This window comes from Aquarana catesbeiana, linkage group LG02 (genome assembly GCF_042186555.1).
Source record: "Aquarana catesbeiana isolate 2022-GZ linkage group LG02, ASM4218655v1, whole genome shotgun sequence".
Taxonomy (NCBI): Eukaryota; Metazoa; Chordata; class Amphibia; order Anura; family Ranidae; genus Aquarana; species Aquarana catesbeiana.
In genome coordinates, this window is record NC_133325.1 from 796,263,075 (window position 1) to 796,280,400 (window position 17,326).

Sequence of the window (17,326 nt, forward strand, 5' to 3'; positions counted from 1 at the left end):
TGGACGAAATCAGTCCTTTTTCATACCTCGTGTGAAAATGACTAGAGACACTGCCCAGTACTATGCTCTTAATATATTCCCCCTTCTCCACCTCCTGAGGGAGAGATGTCAAGCCTGGTCAGGACTTCCACTGAACCTAATAGGCCGTATAAACATCTTAAAGATGATTATTTTATCGAAAGTTCATCTATCTTTTTCGGAACAGCCCGGTATGGATAACCAGCATCTTTCTTTTGGGAGGTGGATAGATGTATCAATTCCTTTAAATGGAATGGATCCATCCCAAGACTGGCGAAATCCACGTTGTGCCTACCGACACACCTGGGGGTTTATTGCTGGGCGGCAATGCTGGTCACAGCATACTGGTGGTTTGAGGCAAATTGCTTGAACGCTGTGGTGTGTGTAGAGGCGGCCTGGTTGGCCTCACTGCAAGCACTACAAAACTTGACCTATAGGGGGGTGGGGGCATATGAGGATCTCCCTGCACCAATGAAAGCGATGGTAAAAGTGTGGAATATGGCTTAATGTAGGTTCTTCCAGGCAGAATGCTGGTCCCCAGTCCAGCCATTATGGGGTAATCCTAATCTGCCTCACTTTAGGTCAATGCCGGATCCCCAGGTCTGGGCGCGATTTGGTATACGATTTGGGCACCTTACTGACCCTACCCCAATTAACTAGGACTTATGACCTCCCTGGCTGGATGTATTTCCGGTATGCCCAACTTTGTGACGCGGCTAGGGCACAGTTTCCCACACCTCCGACTCTTCAATTAGACCCGGTGGAAGACCTCCTGTCCAGTGGCGACCTGACGAAGCCTCTCTCTGCACTGTATGCTACCCTGCTTCCTATTGACTCACAAAAATTGGATAGGCTTTGGGAAATGTGGAGGGCAGATATCCCGACCCTGGAGAGGGAGGACTGGGAAGGTTTTTTGGAGAGTGGTCCCAAGCTGGTCATCTCTGCAGGAGATAAGCTTATACAAACTAAATTTCTGCACAGGGTTTACTTTACCCCGGTGCGTATGTCCAGAATATATCCTGATAGAGATCCCCAATGCCCCAGGTGTGGGATACATCTGGGCACATATATACATATGTTCTGGATCTGTCCCGCTCGGGTGGCCTTCTGGTCCGGGGTATTCGAACAATTAAATGTCCAACTTGAGCTCTCGGTTCCTATGACACCTGAACTTGTGTTGCTTGGTATTCATGATGATGAACAAAGATCCCACCATAGTAAATTGCTAATCTCATATTTACTCTTCTATGCCAAAAAAGAAATCTTATGTAAATGGACCTCATCTACCCCCCTGCTCTATCCACCTGGGAAGACAAAATTAATGCTGCCTTACCGCTATACAAACTGATGTATATCAGTCGTGGTTGCCCCTGGAAATTTGATTAAGCATGGTTGCCATGGACAACTTTCTAGTCACTTGGATACAGCTATATATAGTCCCCCTCCCTCTCCTTTTTTTCCCTCTCTCCCTACCTCACGCCATCCCCCTTCTTCTTTCTGTCCCTCCCCTCCCCATTACCCCCCCATCCTTTCTTACTTTTACTTACTGGGACTTGATTCCTAAGCATGACTTTCTTGATGCGTACTCACATGTTTTGATCCACTGTGTGTTCTGCTGATGGAAATTGAACGTGTGGTATGTGTCATAACAAATTACTGTAATATATGCCATCTGATCCACAAATGTATGTAATTTTATACTGTATTAATACTCTTAATAAAGCACTCCTGATTGTTAAAAAAAAGGGGGGAGGGGTTAGTAAGATGACCATGCCCATGTGGGGGCACCAGAAATATTTCTGCACACAGGCACCTGTGACCCTAGGATCAGCCCTGCAGAGCCCAAATACATGGAATAGAGTGCTAGCTCTTATTGTCCACTTATACTGAGCAGTAGGGATGGGCCGAACCCCCCCCCCCCCCATTTGGTTCGCACCAGAATATCTCAAACAGGGAAAAAGTTCTAGCGAACATGCTATTAAAGTCTATCGGACACTAACACGAAAAACCAAAAGTCCTAATTTTAACGGCTTATATGCAAGTTATTGCCGTAAATAGTGTATGGGGAACCAGGTACTGCCCCAGAGGACAGGTATCAATGCAAAAAAAATTTTTTAAAACAATTATTTTTAAAGAAGCAGTGATTTTCCCTTGCGCTCTCATACAGTACCTGGACAGGCAGACCCCAATAACCCCCTGCAATGGGTAACACGAATTAAGTACCTGTAACTCCAAATTACAAACTCAGTGACAGATTTCATTAGCCTAAGTGTTTCCCCGTTGCTGGCCATTATATCTAAGAAATTCCATACCTGGAACAATCTCCCCTTGTCCCTCATTGGGAAGATAAACCTGATTAAAATGAAGATCCTATCCTTACTATTATACACCCTCAGGAATTCTCCAGCGTGGATCCCAAAATTGATTTTTAAGTCAATAGACAGTACGATTTCCTCCTTGTGGCAGGGAGGCATCCCCCGCCTTAAATTACCCATCCTTCAACAGCCATGGGGGAAGGGGGCCTCGCGGTACCTAACTTCCACAAATACTTCCTAGCTGGTTAATTGACGGTGGCTCATCGTTGGTTGACTACTCCTCCAGATGATGCCTCAGTGTCTCTGGAGGCCCCCTGTGTGGACTCGTATGAGGTGCTGTCTCACCTTGTTTACAAGGGTCTGAGGGCTCCCTATCCCCTGACATCCTCCATGCACTTGGTGATAAAGGCATAAGGGCTAGTCAATGCAAGTTTTCCCCCAATCTCCCCCTATAGAGAAATCCTAATTTATTAAATTTTTTTGATTACCCAGACCCAATAGTCTGGACTAAATCCGGAATTAAAATATTACACCATATTGTAGCGAACGGTACCCTAATAACATTTGATGAATTGAAACTACCTTATGACTTACCAAACTTACTCATTTTTTTTAGATACATTCAATTGAGACACGCTTTTTGTTTCCCAATTTGACAGAGAGCCTCCTGACCTTGAGCCAAGCATCTAGAATTATTGACACAAAGCGATTATTTATCAAAACCGGTCTGCAGCTTATATAAGGACCTCTTCCAGGAAACAACCAAATTGATGGATCCCAGCAGACGGGCTTGGGAAGCTGTAGCCCCGGGGTTGGACAGGGATGACTGGGATGATATGTGGGTAACTGCATTTCACCACCTGGTTTCTACCAGAGACCGATTAATCCATTATAAATGCATGCATAGAATTTATCTAACCCCGGCTAGACTGGCTAAAATGTTTGGGAATCTTTGGCTTCTACCAGGGCTATACAGACTCTTCTTACCCTATTGCTATTCTATGCTAAAAAGCTGATTATCCTTTCATGGAAAAGCTCCTTGACTCCAACTTTGGAGTCCTGGAAGGCATTGGTCAACAAGGAGGTACCCTTTTACAAAGCTACTTATTTGAGCAGGTTTGGGGGGGGGGGTTAGATGGCTTCTATGGATACGGTATCTGATTAATTGCAGGAAAGTTATTGCTACTGATCCTTGGTGTAATATAAAAAGAAGGGAGGTGAATATAATTGAGGTACTGGAGGGCTATTAGTTAACCAACAATTGATGTGCTGATCACTCTGGGATGGGGAAATGTTTTCTCCTTACCAGCTCTTCATTTCTACTGATGGGGGAGGGGGGAGGTGAGGGGACCACATTACTGACAGTATCCGGTAAGACAGCGCAGGGTGTCATACAGTTTGGGCACTGCGTTATCATGCGTCTACCTCCATCTGTGGGTTCAAGTAATGATTGTATCTGTCTAGGCAAAAGGTTCTGTTGCTTTGGGGGGGTTATTATTTTGGTATTGTCTTTTTGTTTTTTTTTATGTTTCCCTTTCTTATACCGGTAAATGTACACCGGTAAGTGTATTGTGGCCGGTGGTTGATGGCCACAATCGGTGGCTCGTTGTATGTATGTTACATACCAAATAAAAATAATTTACAAAAAAAGGAGCAGTGATTTTAATGATGCTTAAAGTGAAACAATAAAAATTACATATTCCTTTCAATATTGTGCCTTGGGGGTCCCTTTAGTCTGCCTGTAAAGTGGTGCATATGTACAATGTATAGAACATGCTGCAGCAATAATGACATTTCTAAAGGAAAAAATGTCAATTAAACTTGCTCGCGGCTGTAATGTATTGCCGGCTCCCAGCAATACAAATAGAAAAAAACTAAAAAAAAAAAAAAAAAAAGAAAAAAAAAAAAAAACTATGTGGAATCCCCCTAGTTCATACCAGGCCCAAAAGTGTCAAAATGTAAGAAACACAGGAAACAGTTTTTGACAAGTCCTTTATAAAAAAAAAAAGATGTAGTTGGGTGGCCCTGCCCCTTGCCTATATAATAGCTGTCAAAACAGAGAGGAGGCAGACAGCCGGTGGCCTCCCAGAAGGTGGACAGTTTTCTGTGGGTTTTTTCGTTTTCGGCAGTCGGTGTCACTGACGATGGATTACATTGAGGAACCCTATTTTTTCTTTTTTAATTAAGGACTTGTCAAAAAATGTTTCCTGTGGTTATTACTTTTTGACACTTTTTTGGTGAATGGGTAGGGGCACAATGTACCTGATACTCATTCACATAAATGGGGGGCCGGATCTGGGGCCCCCCCTTGTTAAAGGGGGCTTCCAGATTTCTGATAGGCCCCTGTCCGCAGACCCCGACAACCGCAGCCCATTGTTGTCAGGAAGAGGTCCTTGTCCCCATTAACATGGGGACAAGGAGCTTTGGGGGGCACCCCAAACCTCCCTTCCCATGTTGAGGGCAAGCAGCCTGGTATGATTCAGGAGGGGGAGCACTCTACTCTACTCTCTCTCTACTATAACACACTACATATGGCCGCCATTGGAAGCAGCCTTATATAGTGTGGGGCATGGACTTAGCCCCTGAAGCCATGATTGGCCAAAGGCACCCTGCCTTTGGCCAAGCATGGCTATGACCGTACATGGCGCAGTGATTGGCCAAAGCATACATGTCAGGTGCATGCTTTGGCCAATGAGCAGCCATCAATGCACTGTGATCTCGCAGTCCCGCGAGCCCTCCATTTATTCTACGAACACTCCTATAGTTACATAGTAGGTGAGGTTGAAAAAAGACACAAGTCCATGAAGTCCAACCTATGTGTGTGATTATATGTCAGAATTACATTGTATATCCCTGTATGTTGCGGTCGTTGAGCTGCTTATCGAATCGTTTTTTTAAACTATCAATGCCCCCCACTGAGACCACCGCCTGTGGAAGAGAATTCCACATCCTTGCTGCTCTTACAGTAAAGAACCCTCTACGTAGTTTAAGTTTAAACCTCTTTTCTTCTAATTTTAATGAGTGGCCACGAGTCTTGTTAAACTCACTTCTGCAAAAAAGTTTTATCCCTATTGTGGGATCACCAGTCCGGTATTTATATATTGAAATCATATCTCCTCTCAAGTCTCTCTTCTCCAGAGAGAATAAGTTCAGCGCTCGCAACCTTTCCTCATAACTAATATCCTCCAGACCCTTTATTAGCTTCGTTGCCCTTCTTTGTACTCGCTCCATTTCCAGTACATCCTTCCTGAGGACTGGTGCCCAGAACTTGACAGCATACTCCAGGTGCGGCCGGACCAGAGTTTTGTAGAGCAGGGGAATTATCGTTTTATCTCTGGAGTTAATCCCCTTTTTAATGCATGCCAATATTCTGTTTGCTTTGTTAGCAGAAGCTTGGCATTGCATGCCATTGCTGAGTCCATCATCTACTAGGACCCCCAGGTCCTTTTTCATCCTAGATAATCCCAGAGGTTCTCCCCCCAGTGTATAGATTGCATTCATATTTTTGCCACCCAATTGCATTGTTTTAAATTTTTCTACATTGAACCTGATTTGCCATGTAGTTGCCCACCCCATTCATTTGTTCAGATCTTTTTGCAAGGTTTCCACATCTTGCGGAGAAGTTATTGCCCTGCTTAGCTTAGTATCGTCCGCAAATACAGAGATTAGCTGTTTATCCCATCCCGTTTATGAACAAATTAAACAGGATTGGTCCCAGCACAGAACCCTGGGGAACCCCACTACCCACCCCTGACCATTCCGAGTACTCCCCATTTATCACCACCCTCTGAACTCGCCCTTGTAGCCAGTTTTCAATCCATGTACTCACCCTATGGTCCATGGTGATTTATTAATGTTAAGTTTCCCAAGTCTAATTTTAATTCTGTCCTCTGTTAACCATGGAGGTGCTTCATGTGATGTGTCATGAGGATAAACACTGCAGTTTTGGTTACCAAAGGCCCCCGATTCCCTCGAAGGAGAAGAATAAATTCAATACCTTCGCCAGCTCCCCTTTTGTAACCAGATGTCCTTCCTCAGTCTTTATGGGGCCAATATGGTCTGTCTTCCCTTTTTTACTGTTTACATACTTAAAGAATTTCTTGGGATTTTTTTTGCTCTCCTCCGCTATGTGTCTTTCGTATTCTATCTTAGCTGCCCTAATTGCACCCTTACATTTCTTGTTGCAGTCTTTATAAGTCTGAATGCTGATGATGATCCCTCAACCTTGTATTTTTGAAGGCCTTCTCCTTTGCTTTTATGTGCATTTTTACATTGGAGTTAAGCCATCCAGGACTTTTGTTCGCTCTTTTAAAATGTATTACCCAATGGGATGCACTGGCTAAAGCCCTTATTTAATATGCTCTTAAAGCAAACCCATTTCTCCTCCGTGTTCTTTGTTCCTAAGATTTTATCCCAATTCATGCCTTCTAACAAGGTTTGTAGTTTAGGGAAGATGGCTCTTTTGAAATTCGGTGTCTTTGTATTCCCCTTACGTTTCCTATTTGTGTGATCGCTGTTTCCTAAATTGCCCCTTATTTCCACATACGTGATCAGGGCTGCATTGTTGGTAATCAGTGGATCCAGTAATGTTTTATTTCTAGTTGGTGTGTCTACCATCTGAACCATGAAATTGTCCTGCAAGACAATTAGGAACTGGCGAGCCTTAGACGAATGCGACTTATGTTCGATTTGAACATCAGGCTGATCCCTACTGAGTAGGACAGATGGGAAGATGTCAGTGGGGAATACTGGAAACCTGTTACATGAAGAACTCCTTTCCTCTCCTCACCCATCCTGTATAATAGACACTTTTTCCCACATAGAGTACAATACAGTGTGGAAAGAAGTGTGATGCAGTATATGGACTCTTACCCAATACACGGATCTCCGTAGAGGATATTACATATCCTGGAGCACAGTAACACCAGATCTTATACACACAGGAGTCCTCCTTCCTGGCATGTGTCAGCTTCCAGCAGCCGCTCCCTGTGTCCAGTTGAAGTCTGGAGTTATAAGATTTAGTGAGGTTGTTATCACAGTGATTTTCTAGCAATGTCCTCTCCTCCTCTCCACATACTCTGTACAATTCGAGAGTCACTTCATAATTGTGAGTACACTTCATATTACAGTCAGTGATGTCTGATCCGCTCTGTACATACACCGTTCCTGATGACACCGACATGATCATCATACACAGGAGACCTGGGAAGAGAAGACAGATCAGAAATGTGAGCAGAACTTTCATAGTGTCCCTAAACTCCAACTGCAATCTCTGGTATAACGAATATGAACAGAGTCCCAGCAGAGAAGGAGGAACATAAACATAAACACAACGATCGTCCAAAAGCCTCATCCGCTCCAGTTCTCGTCAGCCAGCCTGCAACGAACTGAATTACCTGTCCAACAGTTCACATTAAAACAAGGGGTTTAGTTTGCTTGCACACAATTGCAAATACATACGTAATCTGCAGAGCCACGTCATGACACCCCAGTATACAGCAGTCCTAATTCCAAAATTTGAGCAATATATAATAATGGATAGATTGAGGACAGATATGCCTGGAGGGAGCGCACCCCTCCTTAAAGGTATAGGAATGTACTGGACACCCAGCAAATTTATAGTTAGGACTGCAGATAGACTGGGGTGCCGTATAGTGGTGTCTGCAGCTTACTCATGTATTTGCAAATCTGTGCAAACTAAAGCCCTTTTTTAACATGAACTGTTGGACGGGACAATCTGGTTTGTTGCAGGCTGGTTGGTAAGTGAGCTGGGAAATTTTGTTTGTTGTTTTTTGACATGCGTCGCCCTTCCATGTGCTCCTTGCTGCAAAGTCCAGTTACAGATTGGGGTGGTTGCCATTTTTTTGTTCCATTTACATGATCATCGTCCTCTGAAGGTGGATTGCGTTTCAGAGGGCATTTGACAGGTGGTGAGGAAGCATTATGTCCCCTCCTCACAGTCAGTGTTACTCCCTCAAAACTTGCACCACCATGCCACAAACACATATATTGCACATGGCTTCAGTGTGGCCCCATTTGCATTTGGCAGATGTCACTACCTCCCAATGTGACAGACTGTTTATTTTTTCCCATAACAAACCATCACAGTCATGGCTGGTGCATACCCCTGTCCAGCCTTTGCACCTAAAAAGGGTGTAGTTGTAGCTGGTAAAACCACTGCTCAACCACATGATTTTATTTCTCCCCCAATTACAAGTGTAAATGAGTCCTTACAGATGTATGATGGGGAATCGAGAGACAGTTCCAGTAAATGAAGACCTCATCCTAAGAGCTGTGATCACACAATCCAGATATATTGTAGTACTCAAGACAAAAGGGTTGAGAACGGGCCTGGAAGTAGATTATCTCTGTAGCCCACCATGTGAGTTCAGATCTATAACAGCCTCCTATGAAGTCCCCAGAAGTGCTCATGACACCATCCAGGACAACTCCAGATGTGGTCATATATCTTCATATGTACAGCCCAATAACCACCATTATACATGGAGAAGAGAGCGGAATAAGGAGAAGAACCAGAAGAACTCAATACAAGGCTAGAAGGACAGAGGAGATGATGTGGAGATGGAAGGATGAACAGAAGAAGGATGGATACATAGGAGACGGCAACCAGGGAGGAATGGAAGAGAGGTGAGGTACAGGCAGCTAATAAAACAGGAGGAGGAGAACTAACTGGCGGAAAACCTCATAAACAGAGACTGTACAATGTAGGTGATACTTGGGACAACGAGACCTTGAAGGCAGTGGTGGCTGGTGAAGTTTTAGGATGAAGTGGTACCAGACCCCACCCTTCTTTTTTGACCCTCCCACTTCTCATAAGCCCCCCCCTTATAGAATCCACCCACTCCGTCCCCTGTATTCCACGTGCTTCCGCACATATGCCGCATACACACGGCCGGAATTTCTGACAACAAATGTTCGATGGGAGCTTGTTGTCGGAAATTCTGAGCGTGTGTAGGCTCCATCGGAAATTTTTTGTCGGCATTTCCGACAACAAAAATTTGAGAGCTGGTTCTCAAATTTTCCAAAAACAAAATCCGTTTTGGCGGAAATTCCAATCGTGTGTACACAATTCTGACACACAAAATTCCACGCATGCTCAGAATCAAGCAGAAGAGCCGCACTGGCTATTGAACTTCCTTTTTCTCGGCTCGTCATAAGTGTTGTACGTCAGCCCGTTCTTGACGATCGGAATTTCTGACAACATTTGTGCGACCGTGTGTATGCAAGACAAGTTTGAGCCAACATCCGTCGGAAATAAATCCCAGGATTTTGTTGTCAGAATGTCCGAACATGTGTACGCGGCAGTAGTGTCAGGAGTATACAGCTCAGCATCACAGCACAGAGTATATAGCTCAGTCTCACAGGACAGAATATATAGTTCAGCATTACAGATCAGGGTATACAACTCAGCCTCACATATTCACAGTTTGTGTATATCTGTGTAGTGTATATTTGTGTAGTGTATACAGCTGGACACTTTCTTTTCTGTTCCTCCAGCACGCTCCCCGTGGCTTGCCTCCTGTTGGAAAATGCATCCGACGAACTGCATATGTGCAGTCTGACGTCACGCCAGCTGATCGGGAAATCAGCTGGAGTGACGTAACGTAGGAGGCATTATGCGAGGTGAGGCACTCATCGATGTTACACCGGTCAGTGATGAGCTCTGCTCAGATATCCTTCTCACTACTACAGTCTATCACACTGGTCTCCGCCCACCACAAAAATCACATGTAGAGCAAACCAATCACAGAAGCCAGTGTAAGTTATCTCTAGTACATAGTTCAGCAGAAACCAACAATAAATTCTCCATATTCTTGCCAAAACTGAAATGAATGTGTAAGAATGTGTAAAAAGGGCCGGCCAATGGGAAGAGGAGGGACTGTCTGGGAGTGGCTCTGTTCTGCCCCCTGCTGTGGGTGAGAACCAACAATGTCCCATCCCAGCCTGGAGAATGGAGACCGACCAGATAATATCACCTCAATACTAAGGACACCTACCTGACCGTGTGTACACCTACCTACAGTCCCTGGACTGCTATATACTCTACTACAGTATGTACACCTACCCTTCTCTATACTGCACTATGTACACCTACCCTTCTCTATACTACCTACTGCACTATGTACACCTACCCTTCTCTATACTACACTATGTACATCTACCCTTCTCTATACTACACTATGTACACCTACCCTTCTCTATACTACCTACTATACTATGTACACCTACCCTTCTCTATACTACACTATATACACCTACCCTTCTCTATACTACCTACTGCACTATGTACACCTACCCTTCTCTATACTACCTACTGTACTATGTACACCTACCCTTCTCTATACTACCTACTACACTATGTACACCTACCCTTCTCTATACTACCTACTGCACTATGTACACCTACCCTTCTCTATACTACCTACTACACTATATACACCTACCCTTCTCTATACTACCTACTGCACTATGTACACCTACCCTTCTCTATACTACACTATGTACACCTACCCTTCTCTATACTACCTACTACACTATGTACACCTACCCTTCTCTATTCTACCTACTACACTATGTACACCTACCCTTCTCTATACTGCACTATGTACACCTACCCTTCTCTATACTACCTACTGCACTATGTACACCTACCCTTCTCTATACTACCTACTACACTATGTACACCTACCCTTCTCTATTCTACCTACTACACTATGTACACCTACCCTTCTCTATACTGCACTATGTACACCTACCCTTCTCTATACTACCTACTATACTATGTACACCTACCCTTCTCTATACTACCTACTACACTATATACACCTACCCTTCTCTATACTGCACTATGTACACCTACCCTTCTCTATACTACCTACTATACTATGTACACCTACCCTTCTCTATACTACCTACTACACTATATACACCTACCCTTCTCTATACTACCTACTGCACTATGTACACCTACCCTTCTCTATACTACCTACTACACTATATACACCTACCCTTCTCTATACTACCTACTGCACTATGTACACCTACCCTTCTCTATACTACACTATGTACACCTACCCTTCTCTATACTACCTACTACACTATGTACACCTACCCTTCTCTATACTGCACTATGTACACCTACCCTTCTCTATACTACCTACTATACTATGTACACCTACCCTTCTCTATACTGCACTATGTACACCTACCCTTCTCTATACTACCTACTGGACTATGTACACCTACCCTTCTCTATACTACCTACTGCACTATGTACACCTACCCTTCTCTATTCTACCTACTACACTATGTACACCTACCCTTCTCTATACTGCACTATGTACACCTACCCTTCTCTATACTACCTACTACACTATGTACACCTACCCTTCTCTATACTACCTACTACACTATGTACACCTACCCTTCTCTATACTACCTACTATACTATGTACACCTACCCTTCTCTATACTACCTACTACACTATATACACCTACACTTCTCTATACTACCTACTACACTATATACACCTACCCTTCTCTATACTACCTACAACACTATGTACACCTACCCTTCTCTATACTACCTACTACACTATATACACCTACCCTTCTCTATACTACCTACTGCACTATGTACACCTACCCTTCTCTATACTACCTACTACACTATGTACACCTACCCTTCTCTATACTACACTATGTACACCTACCCTTCTCTATACTACACTATGTACACCTACCCTTCTCTATACTACCTACTACACTATGTACACCTACCCTTCTCTATACTACCTACTACACTATGTACACCTACCCTTCTCTATACTACCTACTGTCCTATGTACACCTACCCTTCTCTATACTACCTACAACACTATGTACACCTACCCTTCTCTATACTACACTATGTACATCTACCCTTCTCTATACTACCTACTACACTATGTACACCTACCCTTCTCTATACTACACTATGTACACCTACCCTTCTCTATACTACCTACTACACTATGTACACCTACCCTTCTCTATACTACCTACTACACTATGTACACCTACCCTTCTCTATACTACCTACTGCTCTATGGACACCTACCCTTCTCTATACTACCTACTGCTCTATGGACACCTACCCTTCTCTATACTACCTACTGCTCTATGGACACCTACCCTTCTCTATACTACCTACTGCACTATGTACACCTACCCTTCTCTATACTACCTACTACACTATGTACACCTACCCTTCTCTATACTACACTATGTACACCTACCCTTCTCTATACTACACTATGTACACCTACCCTTCTCTATACTACCTACTACACTATGTACACCTACCCTTCTCTATACTACCTACTACACTATGTACACCTACCCTTCTCTATACTACCTACTGTCCTATGTACACCTACCCTTCTCTATACTACCTACAACACTATGTACACCTACCCTTCTCTATACTACACTATGTACATCTACCCTTCTCTATACTACCTACTACACTATGTACACCTACCCTTCTCTATACTACACTATGTACACCTACCCTTCTCTATACTACCTACTACACTATGTACACCTACCCTTCTCTATACTACCTACTACACTATGTACACCTACCCTTCTCTATACTACCTACTGCTCTATGGACACCTACCCTTCTCTATACTACCTACTGCTCTATGGACACCTACCCTTCTCTATACTACCTACTACACTGTGTACACATACCCTTCTCTATACTACCTACTGTCCTATGTACACCTACCCTTCTATATACTACCTACTGTACTATGTACACCTACCCTTCTTTATACTACCCACTTAGGTGTTCCCCTTTGGTAATACCCTCACCTTAGGGTGTGTGACCGCACACCTAAGTTTGGTCTAATGCGCTTTACGAGCCACCCCTGGGCTCTGTGGGAATGAGCTGCTCAGGTATCCTGGATCATCCTAGAGTGGTATCCTCATAATAATAGAAAAAGAGGTGGATAGTGTGATACCGTTTTTAAAATCCTTTATTTAAAAAAAAAAAACACAACAAGTGGGTACTCACATGTAACAAGTGCTTAGAGGGCAACAAACTAAACAGGCAATCAGAGTGTATCTGTAGGGCTATCATTCCATTCTGCAGCAGCTGCTACCAAACACTGTCCTGTCCCCTCCCCCACGCATATCAACACAGGGAATCACGTGTTTTCCTCAGGGGGATTGCTATTGGACTGCTGGCTTAGCGAAAGGAAATAGGTAATCAGCGGCAATTTTAGTGTAATTCAAAAGCCCCATGATTGAAGACATATTTAATCAGATAAAGGTCCTTAACTACTAATCTATACTATTAGTATTTGAATGGATCGATATCCTCGCAGATCATGTTCACAAATACCATAAATGCATCACATACAGAGCATAATTAATAGGCAAGTACAATGATTGACAATGATAATAAATGAAATAGAAAAACAATATAAGTAGTTCCCACCATACAAACATACATGTTTGGGTTCAATTAATTAAAATATAAAGTCACTAACAAATATTAGCAGATAAATAATATTTGGCTAATGCTCACTGGTAAGCCATATCACTGGTCCCTATAGGCATAAATGTAAATATATAACCCGCTTATGAATGTGAGGCTGTGAATAATCATTCACCATGGAATGTAAGCTACATCCCGAATGTAGCAAAGTAAACAAACCCTGCCCGCTGTTATAGGAAAAATGCCAAAAAGGATTGAAGTCCCCATGAATAACCCATATATCCCCAGACAAAGGTTGACAAGATGTCACCCCAGGGACCACAACCCCTCCTAAAGGGTTAATAAATATAATATAAAATAATAATAAGCTATAATAATAGGGAACCTGCTATTCTGTTAGCTGACCCCTATGATATGATGATATTAAACCCCCCAAACTAGAGACTCTAACCCTCATATTGGGTGAGCGCTGGCTCAACCCTAATAATTTAAAGGTGTATATACAAATAAAATTTACCATAATAATAACCTATACACTATCTAACAACCTATATGTTGAATATGGGCCGATCATAAATAAGGTCTCCCCTTATGTGAAATTTAAAAAAGCTAATGGGTGTTATCAGAGGATATTACCGGTTACTACCATCGGCACACCCAGCCCGCTGGCATAAACATGAATGTGCTGCAAAGAAGCTGCTTGCAGGACTTTTTTTGTCGTCCTGCCAGCACAGCGCCCCAGTGTGAAAGCACTCTGGCTTTCACATTGGGATTGCAGATGAGGCTTCTTTCAGGTGCTTTTTTTTAACGCTAAAGTGCCTGAAAAACGCCCCAGTGTGAAAGGGGTCTTAATCTTTCCATTTTTATATATTGTTCCAACTTTGGAGGCTCTCAAAATTCATAGCATTAGGACTGCAGTACACTGGAGTGCCGTGACGTGACTCTGCAGATTACTCATGTATTTGCAAATGTGTGTAAACTAAACCCCTTGTTTTAATGTGAACTGTTAGACACAATAATTTGGTTCCTTGCAGGTTGGCTGGCAAGTGGTCTAGAAATTTTTTGTTTGATTTTGTAAATGGATCCTAATTTTTTTCCCTCCAAGTCTGCAGATCTCCCATCAATGATCAATAGTCCCCATCTGGCCATGACAAGGTCATCAATAGAGGAACTACACTAATATAGTAACTACATTAGGGGGATTAGTAAGAGGGATTCATGGTGGATTCACCAGATGGGGGTCTCTTATGCCGGGGGGACTAAATAAAGTGTTTGACCTTAGATGCCTTCTTGGACCCCTTTCACACTGGGGTGTTTTTCAGGCACTTTAGCGTTAAAAAAAGCACCTGTAAAGCGCCTGAAAGAAACCTCATCTGCAATCCCAATGTGAAAGCCTGAGCCCTTTCACACTGCCAGCGCCCGAAAAACACTGGTAAAGCGCTGCTTAAGACCCCTTTCACACTGGGGTGTTTTTCAGGCACTGGCAGTGTGAAAGGGCTCTAAGGGCAGGTATGTCTGGAGGGAGCGCACCCCTCCTTAAAGGTACAGGGACACACTGTACACCCATCAAATGTATAGAGTTAGGGCTGAAGTACACTGGGGTGCCCTGACATGGTCTCTGCAGATCACGCATGTATTTGCATATGTTTGCAAACTAAATCTCTTGTGTTAATGTGAACTGTTGGACGGGACAATTCAGTTTGTTGCAGGCTGGTTGGTAAGTGAGCTGGGAATTTGTTGTTTTTTTTGACATGCATCACACTTCCATGTGCTCCTTGCTGCAAAGGCCAGTTACAGATTGGGGTGGTTGCCATTTGTTTGTTCCATTTAAACGAGCAATGTCACCACACAGAATAATTGTACAAAACTGGATTAGATGATTTGGAAGGCAAACCAAGGTAGGGGGCAGGAAGAGAACAGTCCTAGAAATTAACAAGAGAAAAGTGGTCAAGGAAGCCGACACATTGAGGACTCCGGTGCTAACCAATAATACAGGTGGGAGTAACCACAAAATACCATATTTATCGGCATATAACATGCACTTTTTTTCCCCTAAAAATCAGGGAAAAATCGTGGGTGAGTGTTATACGCTGATTCCTGCCAATCTCCGCCATCTGTGAGGGCCGCCGACATTGAACAAGCTGAGCCGAGTGTACTGTGTACTCGGCTCCGCTCACAGTCACGCCCAGTCCTGCCTCCTAGCCTTTACACCCCGCCATTGGACCAGTGTTGTGTCCATCATAGGAGCCGGGCCAAGGGGCGGGACGGGGGCATTACTGCGAGTGGAGTGGAGTAGCCGAGTACACTCGGCTCGGTCTATGTCAGCGGCGAGGAGCCGAAGTTCGCGGCGGCGCTAAATTTAAAACAAAAACATGCTGCAGATGGAAACTGAAAGGCTGCAGATGGACAGTGGAAGGCAATAGATGGACAGTGTACAAGGCTGCATTGATGGGCATTTAAAATGTACGTTTTTTCCTTAAACTTCCCTTCTAAAAGTTTTTTTCCTTAAACTTCCCTCCTAAACTTAAGGCGCGTGTTATACGCCGATAAATACGGTAAACTGCCAGTAAAAAGAAAAAAAATAGTGGAAAGAGACATCATTTTATAAGCTCCCGAGTCATACAAAAATCTAAAAAGGTTTTTAATGAAAAACCTATAAAATGTATCCAGAACAAAAATACAGAACATACATATATGAAAAAGCACGATATTCCCATCAGTCCCCTACATCCCCAAACACCCAATCAAAAGAAAAGTACTAATAAAACTAAAAGAACAACATATCCCACCACCAAAAAAGTTTTTCCAGGCAGCAGGAAAGAAGGAAAGATCCTAAAACCAAAAATAAGAAAGTCACAATGGAGACACAAGTGATGACCCCGCAGAAAAACCACACAAAGTGGAGAGAGAGCCTGAGAACAATCCATAGGGAGCGCATGAATATACAAACCTCATGAAAACTATAATAATTCACAATAGGTAATAAATCAATCACTTATGTTCAGGATATCAATAAATAATAAGGAGAATATTAGTTTTATTGCTCTGCAGGAGAAAAGCTCTATATATATATATATTTATACACAGAACAGTTTGTCTGGATTGATCCATCTAATTGCAACAAGTTAACTCCGTTCAGGAGGCGTCTCCCATGTATTGTTCAGCTGGATGGATAAATCGATTTATAAATCCACAATACATGTGAAGGGTCTATTTTATCCCTCTGTATGGGATTCATCTTCTGCCAGCTGCTTTCATCCAGACCTTTCCTCCTGTACTACAATCATCATCTGATTTGCTTTACATTTAACTTCTTGTTTTCAGGGACCGGTGCTCTGTCTTTGAAAGTTCTACAATTGCAGCATCTGAAATTGTTCTATGATTAGCCGCTTGCTGACCAGCGCATGCCAATTTACGTGAGCAGAATGGCACTGGTAGGCAAAAGGACATACAGGTACGTCCCCTTTAAGAAGCGGTGTCGCGG

The 17,326-nt window shown here is 43.2% G+C and overlaps 1 protein-coding gene across 1 annotated transcript in view; it reads right to left on the reverse strand.

The window, feature by feature from the left end:
- LOC141129447 (uncharacterized) overlaps positions 1 to 17,326 on the reverse strand; it is a 271,635-nt gene that overhangs the window by 234,252 nt on the left and 20,057 nt on the right. Inside the window, exon 2 of the mRNA XM_073617484.1 lies at positions 7,206 to 7,535. Coding sequence (XP_073473585.1) covers positions 7,206 to 7,535 — 330 coding nt within the window. The remainder of the gene's footprint in view (positions 1 to 7,205; positions 7,536 to 17,326) is intronic.